Source organism: Cetorhinus maximus, chromosome 12, assembly GCF_964194155.1.
Source record: "Cetorhinus maximus chromosome 12, sCetMax3.hap1.1, whole genome shotgun sequence".
Classification (NCBI taxonomy): domain Eukaryota; kingdom Metazoa; phylum Chordata; class Chondrichthyes; order Lamniformes; family Cetorhinidae; genus Cetorhinus; species Cetorhinus maximus.
The window spans coordinates 47,434,676-47,448,792 of NC_135890.1; the positions used below are offsets into that span (position 1 = coordinate 47,434,676).

A 14,117-nucleotide genomic window follows, 5' to 3' on the forward strand; every position below is an offset into this window, starting at 1 on the left:
GATAGTTGGGCCTAGGACACTATCCTGAGGAACTCCTACAGTGATATCCTGGAGCTGAGATGATTGACCTTCAACAACCACAACTATCTTCCTTTGTGCTAGTTATGTCTCCAACCAGCAGAGAGTTTTCTCCCTGCTTCCCATTGACTCAAGTTTTTCTAGTGTTTCTTGAAGCCACACTTGGTCAAATACTGCCTTGATGTCAAGGGCAGTTAGTCTCACCTCACCTGTGGAGTTCAGCTGTTTTATCCATGTTTGAGCCAAGGCTGTAATGAGGTTAGGAGCTGAGTGATCCTGGCCAAACCCAAACTGAGCATCAGGTGTATACTGCAGCCTTTATTTCATACAAATAACTGACTACCATTGATTTATTGCAAAGGATGCACTGACAAACCAGTTTCTAATGTGTTCAGTAGTTTAACTCTGAATAGAGTTAAATGCTTAAGTTTTCCTCTCTGGCAATGTGGCATTCTGAATGCTCGCTGTACTGAACCACCACTAACCATAGACACCATGGCAATTCTCCAGAGTCAAGTTAACTTCAAGCATCTGGATAGGCTCTCAGTATTTATTCCCACATCTGAACAAGAACTAAGCAATGGGTGGGGTGGAACACGGTGTGCTACCGCATGATATAAATGCAGGCATGATATAAATATCTGCAGTAACTTAAAAGGAAAGGCACCATCAAAGATCATTTAACATGCATACATTGGTCACAACATTGGACCAGGATCCGCAGCAGGTTTACAGTAGCATCTGCCTGATACTCTTCTTCCAGGGCCTCCATGAGGATGTTTGTTTGTAAGCCCAAGACGGACTACAGTGTGGAGCATTCCCAGATCTATGAAGGCTTTTGAGGTGCTTTCAAATTCCAGTGTCATGCTCTATGACTCTGCTGATAGAATGGACAACATCTAAGGAGTGTGCAGCTGGAAGCCTAGTGTCACCAGTTTGTAGACGGCAAAGGTTATGGGATGCCAATAGGAAAGTGCTGAGACTACAATCAAACTAGCCATGATCTTATTGGATGGTGGAGCAGGCTCAAAAGAGCCAAATGGCCTGCTCCTGTCTAAGTCCTATGTTCGAATGAGAATGTATGCTGGACTCCATCCCCACACATTTGCTGCACATAATCTCTATATGTGCCTGATGCTCTGTTAGCATCTTGTCTTCTAATAAATGAGAGACACATGTAATACATCACCTTCAGAACCTCTGTTGCAAAGAACATCACATCTAAGTAAGTATTTTTGAAGTGTAGTCATGGTTGCAATGTTAAAAACATGTCAGCCAATTTGCATGCAACAAGATTCCACAAAGAGCAATGAAATAATGACCAGTGTTAGCAATATTGGCCAGGACTCCAGGGAGAACTCCCCGCTGTCCTTTGAAATAGTGCCATGGGATCTTTTACATCTGCATGGAGGGCAGACAGGATTTCACTTTCAAAGCTCATCTGACGCATGGCACTTTCAATAGTGCAGTACTCCCTCGGTAGTTTGGTGGAGTGTCAGCCTAAACTTTGTGCTCAAATCTCTGCATTGGAGCTTGAACCCATAATCGACTCAGAGGTGAGAGTGGCATAGCCAAATTTTAAAGCAAAACTCTTGAGATCATCATGTTTACTCTGAAATCAGGGACTGATGTGTCTCATACTGATCTTCAACTACACTGGACTCTGCCTCTGCATCCTCTGGTTTCCTTGGGTTCTGTGCCTTGTAGGATGTCAATTCCTTATCTCCAGAATCTGTACCGCTTCATGTTTGTTTCTGTTAGCTGCTACATGATAGGGTGAAAGATGGGGTATGTCAACAGGCGCTGGAGGTAGAGGGGACTTGCATACCTGTTGAAGTCTTGAGGAAAAACAGGAAGCATTGCTAAATTAGTGTGCTCGAGCAACAGTCCATTGTAATCAGCTACTTTCTGAATTTCTTATGAGGAAAGTGGTAGCTAGTGAAGAGATTGAAGAATACACAAAAACATGAAATAAGGAAAGAATTAAGTTCTCAAAGGCTCAATGAAGACAGTTGACTCTCACATCTCCACCCCTGACAGCCAGGGCAGAGTAAAAGCCAACCATGGACATTGGATGATGACAGATTGCCTGGTATTGCTGAGTATTGTGTGCCATTGCCTCCTGCAGGCAGAATGTTAAGTGTTAATTGGCTGCTGTTGTCTTCAGGTTCTGCAGTCACAATTAGTCAGAATTCATAGAATGGCAGTTAAGGTCCTAGACTGTGAGACTTCAGTATGCATTGTAGAATCTGGGAAACTTAACATGAGTATTGCCAACAGATTTTACTTCTGGGACAAAGAACATGATGAAATTTGACACCCTAAAAGGTGATGCCTTTTTATTGTTCTGGGGAATATCCACGTGCTTCTCTGTAATTTAATTATATGCCCTGTTACTTATTTGAAAATACTATTGCTTTATCTCTTTGACCAAGCCTTCAGTCACCTGTTTTAATATCTCCTTCTTTGATTTAAGGTCATTTTAATGTCTGATTATGCTCCTGTGAAGCACTTTGCGCAATTTTACTACATTAAAGATGTTATATAAATGCAAGTTGATGTTGTGCCTTGTGTTGTGGGGATCACACTTTTGTCCCCTTTCCAACTCCAAAGAGGCTGTAATCGTTTCTTATTGAAAAGACTCCTGTTTTTGGTTTTATAGAGGAAGACAAGTCGGAGGAATGAAGGGAAGAGAACCTGGCCAGACACCACAGGTAGCGCAAGGCACCAACCTTCTGGCACTCACTCCAGACTATACAAATCAAGGTGCTCCTAAATTCAGCTCACCCAGGAGCATCTCATGTAGAGGATATAGTTCTTAAGGAAGGTCATCAGTGAGTTATACCACATGCTGTAACCTAACCTGCAGCTCATCTCCATAGGCAGTGCATGAATAACAGCTGTGAAGGTCAACAGTTTGTACTTAACAATATGCCTCTGGGGAAATCAGTAACATTAGTCAATCAGCTGTGCACTGATGCATCAAACAAATCACAGTTTCCTACATTGCCACAGTAACTACACTTCATTGGCTGTAAAACCTGTGGTCATGGAAGATATTATATAAATGCAAGCCTTTCTTTCACTGTGACTGGGCTGGGTTTTTCCAGTGGGCTTCAGGACTCCGCCATGAGGATTAAGTGGGGGTTAGAAACTTTCAACGTTTTCCCACAGTGTATGTGATTTTCCCCAAATTGGGCAACTAATGGCCAGTGGGCGGGATCACCATCCAATCAAGGGCGGTAGGCAGGCTCTCGGAGCTGGAGGGCTAATATGAGGTCACTTACAGGTGACTGAGAGAAGATGCCCCAAGATGGAGATGCCCCCTCTCCAACATTTTGTTATTTAAAATAGAAAACAGATCAAGCAGCCTAGGCCACCATTGTGTGTGCCTGGGGAACCTCTCCACAGTGCAACTAGAGTCAGGCATGCAGGGAAGGCCTGCCTGACTGCAGCGTTGATACCCCCTCCTGCCCCCACCCGCTAGCTAGTGTGTGGATCCTATTGGTGTCAACAGCATGGAGCTTAATCCTTGTTCCAGCTAAGGTAGACTCAGGGCCTGCTCCTCACCATACCATGTAAATTATCATGGCACTTTGCTGTTAATCACTAAAAATAAAATCAGAGAGAGAGCTGAAGAAGGAGACATGGGGAATATTTTGTCAGAATTTCTTATTTTCATGTCCACACAATAGGTAACAGACCAACCCTTGGTCTTCTCACTAACATGTATGCAAAGCAAACTGGACTGGAAGCTGACAGGGACATCTCAGGCCTTAGACCACAAATAAAGAAATTGTGAGCAGCAAAAAAAAAATGAGGATTTTGCAAGTCTTTTTTTAGACTTTCCACCTTTAACTCTTGCTTCCCAGTAACACTGGAGGCCAGTTTCATACAGGCATGGTCAATGTACAGTGTAAATAGTGAAGACTGAAAATGCCAATGACCCAGAATTTGCAGTAAAAACAATGGCACGACTATCAGCGCTCACTTTAACAGAAGTGCAAATGCGACAGCAACTTCTGGCGATGGCATAAGTGCAATTAAATGTGGAAATCAGGAAGCTGCTGCCTGAGTTGGCCTGATCCTTCAGAAGCTCTGCGATTAATGCAACTCACCAAGAGACTTCAGCATTGAAACACTTGCGATGGTGTGAAGTTGCTTGGCTTGAATTATGCCTAGAGCACTAGTTGGAAAGGGGAGCTAATTTCTACACTAAAAGAAAAATAGAATACTGCAGATGCTGGAAATCTGAAATAAAAACAGAAAATGCTGGAAGGACTCCGCAAGGCTGGACGCTTCAGTGGGGAGAGAAAGAGTGTTAACGTCTCGAGTCCATATAACTCAGCCTCACTTTTTTTTCTGTTTTTATTTCTAATTTCTACACTGCTGGTTTCTTTTAAATCATACATTTGGGAAGAACAATCGAAGTGGGACAAAGCAGAGGATGTCTTTTTCATGACTAAGTGCTATCCTTGCCAACTTGAGTGTATTTCACAAGAAGTGGTACAAGTATATGTGTGCCCAGCCCCTCTTCGCAATTCTTTCCACTTGCCCCAAACCCAGCCCGTCTCGTATGATGCACATCAAATCTAAGAACGGAACCAAAACATCTCCATGGAAACTAATCTCTGAGCTGCTGCGATAGACGTCAGGCGCCGCGCCCTGATTCTTATCTGAGCAGTAGGTGGTGGGGTAGTACAGACACAGGCTGCGGTGAGAGGCGTGCTGCTACGGTGCAGTTCCTGGTGTGCGGCTATCCAGCGAGAGTCCGGCTCCTAACCCTAACCCTGCACACAAGACTGTGAGAAAGTGGAGCTCCTGTCCCTTCATTTCTACACCTGAGAAGAATCCGGCCAAGGGCGAGGTCGCATTCTGCGCTTGCGCGCACTCCTCTGTCTGCTGACTCCTCCAGAGTGGAGCGCAAAAAAAAACACTTGGAGATTATCCCCAGCTGAAGAGGCGAAGTAAAAGTAAACCTCCCTCACGTCTGCAAACTCACCCATTCCTCAGCATCAAGATGGTGCACGGCGGCATGAAGTGTGTTAAATACCTACTGTTTGGCTTTAATTTCTTATTCTGGGTAAGTTTGTTTTTTTCTCTCTCTCTCGTTGAAAATATTCAACCCCGACTGCTCAAAACAAAATAGTTCTGTCTGCCTTGGATTTAGTGTTCAGTAATCCAAATGTAACCGTATACAAAAGGCAGTCGGCTCGCGTGACCAACCACTGCTTCCCCTCACCACTGCTCACACCCCGCCCCCGTCGAATTTAAAGCTCCTGAGGCTTAAAATTTGGAAAAGTTTTATTTTAAAACCAATCTGATTTTTTAAAAAAAATAGTTTTAGACCTGCTGTGCGATGTGGAATTTTAACTTTGAGTTCTGACTATTTTAATGTTCAAACTTTACCAAGTTCCTGAAGCAGTTTTACTTGGTGACTCTGTAAAATGGAAAATAGGCTGTTTGGCATATATTGGTATCTACTTGGTGGAGGAGTGTTGTAGACAAACATGGCTGTTGCAATAATAAGAAGCATGTTTTCACCAGTTACAGTAGAGGTGTGGAAATACCTGTTAATAGGTATTTAACCAGGAGGGTCCTGATTGGCTGAAAAAGGGGCAAGTTCAGCAAAGTTCTCGTGGACTTAGAAACCCCTGACTTCATTAAGTAAACAATTATTAAAATGAATTATATTGTTATAATTGCCAACTTTTTCTGTTCCTATTTCAAGTTAGATGGGTGTGGTTGATTCTGGTACTGAAGTGTACAGTCTATGGTGTTTATGGCATTTCTGTAAAGTAATGACTCCTGTAGTTTGGCTAATAACTTGCACGTCGTTAAGTGATTGTTATTTTCTAGCCCTTGGAAATGTTCAAAGACATGGTGTAAATTCCACATGTATGCTGACAACATGAAGCTTCACTCTGCCACTGCCTTTGTGTTGGCCAGTTGTGGGTGAGTCACAATTTCCTCCAATGAGCATTTGGAAGACTGAAGCTATTAGGTTTGGACTGTGCCACAAATTCCATTCCCTTGTTACCAATTCCTTTCCCCACTTCCTGACGGCTGTCTCGGGCTTCACTGGACTGCTTCCAACTTTGTCATCCCTTTGACTCTTGAGATGAGCTTCTGATCCTATTATTCTCTCCATCTCTCAGAATGCCTCTGTAATATCACCCATCACTGCCCCTGCCTCAGCTCATCTGCTGAACCCTTCATCTATGCTTTTGTTGCTTCCAGGTTGACCCCTCTCCTTCCACCTGCCAGAAACTTGAGCTTATCCTCACCGCCCCCCCCAGTTGATTCTAGGCATGGAGGGATTTTCTTATGAGGAGAGGTTGAGTAGGTTGAGCCTTTACTCATTGGAGTTTAGAAGAATGAGAGGTGACCTTATTAAAACATAAAAGATTCTTAGGGGGCTTGACAGGGTAGATGCTGAGAGGTTGTTTCCCCTTGTGGGAGAGTCTGGCATCAGAAGGCATAATCTCAGAGTAAGGGGTGGCCCATTTAAGATGGATGAGGAGGAATTTCTTCTCTTCTGAGGGTAGTGAATCTGTGGAATTCTTTACCACAGAGGGCTGTAGAGGCTAGGTCATTAAGTATATTCAAGATTGAGATAGACAGGTTTTTAATCAGTAAAGGAATCAAGGGTTATGGGGAAAAGGCAGGAAAGTGGAATTGAGGATTATCAGATCAGCCATGATCTCATTGGTGGAGCAGACACAATCGGCCGAATGGCCTACTTCTGCTCCTATGTCTTATGGTCAGCCAAGTGCTACCCACCCTATCATCCACGTGTGTTGCTGACCATGCTAGTTTCTTATCCACTAATACCTTCATTATAAAATTATCAGCCCCATCAGGCATTGAATCAGACAAGATTCTGATGGGGTTTGACAGGGTAGAGACAGGTTGTTTTCCCCTTGCCGAGGAATCAAGAACACGAGCTCACAGGTAAGGGGTCGATCATGTGGACTAACAAGAGAAATTTCTTCACTCGGTGGTGGTGGTGTGGGGGTGGGTGCATCTTTGGAATTTTCTACTTTGGCGGGTTGTTGGTGCTCCATAATTCAGTACATTTAAGTCTGGGAGATAGGCAGATTCTCGGTATCTTGGAATCAAGGGATATGGGGAGTAGACGGGAAAGCAGATTTGAGGCAGGTATGGCAGAGGAGGCTTGACTGGCTGTATAGTCTACTCCTATTTCTCATGCTGTTATATTCACATTTCTCTGACTTCCTACATTCCTCTGACTTCCTCTATTCCTACAACTCTATGATCTCTGTATTCTTCCAGCTCTGGTCTCTTGTACGTTCCCCATTCTGCTTGCTTCACCATTGGCAACTGTGCCTTCACCAAATAGGCTCTGATATTACTCTCCTCCACTTTGAGGAGCTCCTTATAACTTATTATCAAGCTTTTAGTCCTTCCTATTAATCTCACCTTCTCTGGTTCGTTGGCAATCTTGTCTGATTGCATTTGTCACAACCACATAAAGGACGCTTTCTCAAAGTGGTCCATGAGCTAAGAATTTGTATGTGTATGTAGCCTCCCTTTCAATTTGAGAGTGGTTCAATTTAAAATAATCCAGCATCAAGCTTTATTCTTAAACAAGATAAAGGTTAGCTTATTACAAATATACTGCTGAAAGTTACTTAAGTAAAATACAGATAAACATTAAAATGCAATATAGTAAAAGGATCACTTAAAGATGAGATTTCAGATCAGTCTGAGATATTGTTGCAGGCCAATTGCTTGAATTCCTTTTTTTAAAACTGAAGAGGTTGAAACTTGAGGTTCGGTTTAGCAGCATGATGGCTTTTGAAGTCGAATAGTCAGTTTCTTTGTAGGTGGACTCAATAGGTATAGCAGATGCTCGGAGCGAATATAGGATCCTTTTCTTACTGGAAACTGCAGGTACCAAGACTTGAAGGTTGCCTGGTTTCTTAGCGGACCAGGGATGATTTATTTTTTGGATACCTTACTCTAACTCCAAATGGCAGGGAACCCCCAGCTCTCACGGCTGGTTCAGCTGATTGCAATGTGCTGGTATTTTGTGTCTGTCTGCCACACGGAATGGCTTCTTACAGCCTCCTTTATACAGTTCAAAAACACAAAATGACTGCTATCCCAAGCAGTAGAATTATACTTCCACCTTACATATTGGGTTAGCCCAGGTCTTGTCTTATGGCAGAGGTAGTTAACCTTTAACTGTCTCAGCCAATGACTTGAATGGCTCCCATTCTTCCAGGTTTGGTGAGATAGGGAAGAGATATTCACATCTCCAGGGAAGCCATTGTAAATTAGTTTCTGTTTACCATTGTGGAAATGTGCTTTGAATTTCAAATGCCTTAACATGTCTGGATATGTCTTCTTGCAATCAACTTGGAGCCTTCAAGAAGCTTTACAAACATTGCAGTTGTAAAAGGTCAGGTGACTATTGGTAGTCATTTTAAAGGCTGCAAACTGTCCATTTGAAAGAAAGATCAACTTTTTAAAAAAATTTATAATCACAACTACATATTTGTGACATACTTGTGAGGTGCCTTAGGACATTTTCCTATGTTAAGGATGCTACATAAATGCAAGTTGTTATTTGTGTGTGTAAGCATTTGTATGTTTGAGAAATATCTTTTCAAACCAAGATAAGAGTGAGGGTCAAATATCTGATACTGACTCTCCAAAGCATCTCCATTCTACACTTTTTTTTGGTTAGGAGATTTACTTTAAATAGGGTGCAGTCTTTGGCACAGCACTTGCTTCTTTATAAATGCACAATGCAAATGGTAGTGTTTCATTGGATGATATTCTGATAAATTAAACCTTTTTATTGGGGTCTCCAATTTGAACAAGTTTGCTATACTTCCATGATAGTGCCAATCTAAGATGTTCAAGGTAGTTAAAAATAACCACCAAGGATTTCACTGGAGTTGATATTTTTGCATATTAGTGCAATTTTTTATCCAGTATTTCAAGGTGCTGTTCATGAAATACACCCTGGAGTCCCAGGTAAATATATTAAACATTTCTTTGTAGATGATCCCAATTCTAGGGTACTAGTATACAGTAAAGATTTCCTTTCCAAATTGTAGTTATTTTTATGCTGGATAGAACTCAGAATTTTTTTTTCTGAGGTCAAAACTTCATAACTAAGTGTAACACTGTTAATTAGCTTTGACCACTTTTGCATATTCTCAACCTTAAAATAGCTGACCATGAGATGGTTGTTTTTATGCACATATATTTGTGTGGCAGAAGCTTTTTTATATTCATTCATGGGATGTGGGCTTCGCTGGCTGGGCCAGCATTTATTGCCCATCCCTAGTTGCCCTTGAGAAGGCGGTGGTGAGCAGCTTTCTTGAACCGCTGCAGTCCATGTGGTGTAGGTACACCCACAGTGCTGTTAGGAAGGGAGTCCCAGGATTTTTTGACCCAACGACAGTGAAGCAACTGCAATATGTTTCCAAGTCAAGATGGTGAGTGACTTGGAGGGGAACTTCCAGGTGGTGGTGTCCCATCTATCTGCTACCCTTGTCCTTCTAGGTGGTAGTAGTCATGGATTTGGAAGGTGCTGTCTAAGGATCCTTGGTGAATTCCTGCAGTGCATCTTGTAGATGGTACACACTGCTGCTATTGTGCATTAGTGGTGGAGTGAGTGAATGTTTGTGGATATGGCACCAGTCAAGCGGACTGCCTTGTTCTGGACAGTTCCAGCTGCTTCAGTGTTGTAGGAGCTGCACTCACCCAGGCAAGTGGGGAGTATTCCATCACACTCCTGACTTCTGCCTTGTAGATGGTGGTCAGGCTTTGGGGAGTCAGGAGGCGAGGTACTCGTCGCACGATTCCTAGCCTCTGACCTGCTCTTGTAGTCGCAATATTTATATGGCTAGTCCAGTTCAGTTTCTGGTCAATTGTAACTCCCAGGATGTTGATAGTGGGGCATTCAGTGATGGCAATGCCATTGAACATCATGGGGCGATGGTTGGATTTTCCCTTGTTGGAGATGGTCATTGCCTGACACTTGTGTGGCATGAATGTTACTTCCAATTTGTCAGCCCAAGCCTGGATATTGTCCAAGTCTTGCTGCATTTGGACATGGACTGCTTCAGTATCTGAGGAGCTGCGAATGGCACTGAACATTGTGCAATCATCAGCGAACATCCCCACTGTGCAATCATCAGCGAACATCCCCACTTCTGACCTTTATGATGGGAAGGAAGGTCATTGATGAAGCAGCTGAAGATGGTTGGGCCAAGGACATTACCCTGAGAAACTCTGCAGTGATATCCTGGAGCTAAGATGACTCCAACAACCACAACCATCTATCTTCCTTTGTGTTTGGTATGACTCCAACCAGCGAGGGATTTCCCCCTGATTCCCATTGATTCCAGTTTTGCTAGGGCTCCTTGATGCCACACTCGGTCAAATGCTGCCTTGATGTCAAGAGCAGTCACTCTCATCTCACCTCGAGAGATCAGCTCTTTTGTCCATGTTTGAACCAAGGCTGTAATGAGGTCAGGAGCTGAGTGACCCTGGTGGAACCCAAACTAGGCATCAGTGAGCAGGTTATTGCTAAGCAAGTGCTGCTTGATAGTACTGTTGATGACCCCTTCCATTACTTTACTGATGATGGAGAGAAGACTGATGGGGCGGTAATCGGCTGAGTTGGATTTGTCCTGCTCTTTGTGTGCAGGACATACCTGGGCAATTTTCCATATAGCCGGGAAGATGCCAGTGTTGTCGCTGTACTGGAACAGCTTGGCTAGGGGCGTGGCAAGTTCTGGAGCACAAGTCTTCAGTACTATTGCCGGAATGTTGTCAGGGCCCATAGCCTTTGCAGTATCCAGTGCCAGCAGTTGTTTCTTGATATCACGTGGAGTGAATCGAATTGGCTGAAGACTGGCATCTGTGATGCTGGGGACTTCTGGAGGAGGCCAAGATGGATCATCCACTCTGCACTTCTGGCTGAAGATTGTTGTGAATGCTTCAGCCTTATCTTTTGCACTGATGTGCTGGACTCCCCCATCATTGAGGATGGGAATATTTGTGGAGCCGCCACCTCCAGTGAGCTGTTTAATTGTCCACCACCATTCACGACTGGACGTGGCAGGACTGCAGAGCTTAGATCTGATCTGTTGGTTGTGGGATCGCTTAGCTCTGTCTATCACTTGCTGCTTATGCTGTTTGGCACGCAAGTCGTCCTGTTTATAGCTTCACCAGGTTGACACTTCATTTTTAGGTATGCCTGGTGCTGCTCCTGGCATGCCCTCCTGCACTCTTCATTGTACCTGGGTTGATCCCCTGCTGGTAATGGTAGAGTGGGGGATATGCCAGGCCATGAGGTTACAGATTGTGTTTGAGTACAATTCTGCTGCTGATGGCCCACAACGCCTCATGTCTTGAGTTGCTAGATCTATTTGAAATCTATCCTGTTTAGCACAGTGGTAGTGCCACACAACAGGTTTGAGGGTATCCTCAATATGAAGGTGGAGACTTTGTCTCCACAATGACTGACTGACTGTGCGGTGGCCACACCTACCAAGACTGTCATGGACAGATGCATCTGCAGGTTGGTGAGGAGTATGTTTTCCCTCCGGTTGGTTCCCTCACCACCTGCTGCAGACCCAGTCTAGCATCTATGTCACTTAGGACTCGGCCGGCTCAACAGTAGTGGTGCTACCGAGCCACGCTCAGTGATGGACATTGAAGTTCCCCCACCCAGAGTACATTCTGCGCCCTTGCCACCCTCAGTGCTTCCTCCAAGTTATGTTAAACATGGAGGAGCACTGATTCATCAGCTGAGGGCGGGCTTTCCAGCAGGAGGTTTCCTTGCCCATGTTTGACCTGATACCATGAGACTTCATGGGGTCCGGAGTCAATGTTGAGGACTCAGGGCAACTCCCTCCCACATGTATACCACTGTACCGCCAGCTCTGCTGGGTCTGTCCTGCCGGTGGGACAGGACATACCCAGGGATGGTAATGGTAGAGTCTGGGACATTATCTGATTCCGTGAGGATGACTATTTTGCTTGACTAGCCGGAGACACAGCTCTCCCAATTTTGGCACTAGCCCCCAGATGTTAGTAAGGAGGACTTTGTAGGGCCAACAAGGCTGCTGTTGCCATTGCCGTTTCCGGTGCCTAGGTCAATACCATCCAGTTTCATTCCTTTTTTGTGTCTGTGGCAGTTTGTTACAACTGAGTGGCTTGCTATGCCATTTCAGAGGGCATTTTAAGAGTCACATCTAGGCCAGACCAGAAACTGAGTTAAAGTTTCAAGTCCATATGACTCTTCAGAGCTCTAAAGAAGAGTTATACCATCTGAATGTTAACTCTGGGCTCTTTACAGATGCTACCAGACCTGAGTTTTTCCAGCATTTTCTGTTTTTATTTCAGTTTTCCAGCAACTGCAGTATTTTGCTTTTAGCAGGTTATTTTGCGTATGTTCCTCTTTTTCCACCATTGTGCGCACATTATTAGCTCCTGGGGAATATGAAACCGAAACCTCTCACCTTTTTGAGGGAAGCTGATTGCATGTAAGCACAGACAAACAGACAATTCTTTCCATAAATCAAATGGAGACAATTTAGAAGTATATATTTTTAAGGAGCAAATTGTGCTTGAAATGAAACTTTTGAATTTAAAATAGGTTGCTTTTTCTCTTGTATTCTATCAGTATTGAGTGACTTCGTGGTTAGAACCAAAGCTGGCTGGCATGATGCATTGGAGGATATATATGCATCCTGACCAAAATTGTCAAGATCTAGTGTGAAATCCATTTGATGAGGTGGCAGGAGATAAGTCAAAGAAGACACTTTGTGGCTATTCCTGTCTCACTTACCGTCTTTCTTTACTTTAAAAACAAGAAGGGTAGTCTTAGTTGTTTGCTCTGTGACACGTCAAAAGACATGCAACATCTTGTCTTGAACATGAGTTTTCTGACCAGACAGTAATGAATATACCAGTGGATTCATATCCCAAAGGCTGGAAAACGGAATTCAATAGATTCGAATGCTGGCACCAGGAAACTGATAGTCAAAGCTGCCAGATTGTCATAACCCAACTGATGCATTAATACCTTGTGGAGGAGAGTGAGGAACATGCCACCCCTACCTGTTCAGGCCCAGCAGTACAGTGTTGTCTCAGTAGGTGCTGAAATGGCCTAGCATACGACTTAGTTTTTAGAAGGCTTGCTACCTATTCAGGGCAGCCAGGGATGAGCAGTATATACAACTTTGCCAGCATTGCCCACATCCCAAGGATTATTTTTTAATGAAACTTGCTGGGAAAGGGCTATTTTAAGTGTTACATCATTCTTGTATGACTATGTCTCCTATTTCATTTCTAATTAATCTGAGTGGTACATATTGATCTGCCAACAGGTTATTTCTTATCTCCTGAGGTAAAAGAAGAACCTGGTGGGCATCTCACTTATTGTCCAGTGAATTATTTACCAGCATTCTGTGTTGCTTTTTAAATCCAAATATGCTGATTGGGGATATAATTCACTCAGTTTGCGCAGAGCAGTGACAGGTTAGCCTCAAAGACAAAAGGAGGGGGCGAAGGGAAGATTGAACTGTAAATGTACTATGATTCATTTTTTCTCATCTATATGTTGTAGGGATTGAGTGAGGATCCTTTGTTACACTTTCTATCATTAAACACTTACTTTAAACCCCATCAATCTTTCAGTGGCAAGTAAAATTATATTTTGCTGTTACACATGTATCAGACATCAGAAACGTTACAATACGGTAAAGCTGGACTTATATTGGTCTAAAATCAGTAGCTATAGATTAGGCTGCAGCCTGGTTATATTCTGAGACAGAGCTCAGAACTGTCCTGATTCCAATCGTAACATTTTTAATGACGTTTTTATAAATGACAATTAACTGCTGAATGAGAACAAACTGATTAAATACCTAAATATTATCCCGTGTTAATATTCCATGGCATCAATGAGAATTAATTGGCAACATAAACAATTAACATTGCTCACTGGTAATTAGGATGGAACCAAATTAATATGATTGTATTATTGATCCATCTTGCCAGCAAGGCCATCACACATGACCTTGCCCTGAAAAAGACTATGGTAG

General features: G+C 43.3%; 1 protein-coding gene across 1 annotated transcript in view; it reads left to right on the forward strand.

Moving 5' to 3' along the window:
• Nucleotides 1–4,667: 4,667 nt before the first annotated feature.
• The window catches only part of cd9a (CD9 molecule a), a 45,019-nt gene continuing 35,569 nt past the window's right edge, over nucleotides 4,668–14,117 (forward strand). Inside the window, exon 1 of the mRNA XM_078553553.1 lies at nucleotides 4,668–5,101. Coding sequence (XP_078409679.1) covers nucleotides 5,039–5,101 — 63 coding nt within the window. The 5' untranslated portion in view covers nucleotides 4,668–5,038. The remainder of the gene's footprint in view (nucleotides 5,102–14,117) is intronic.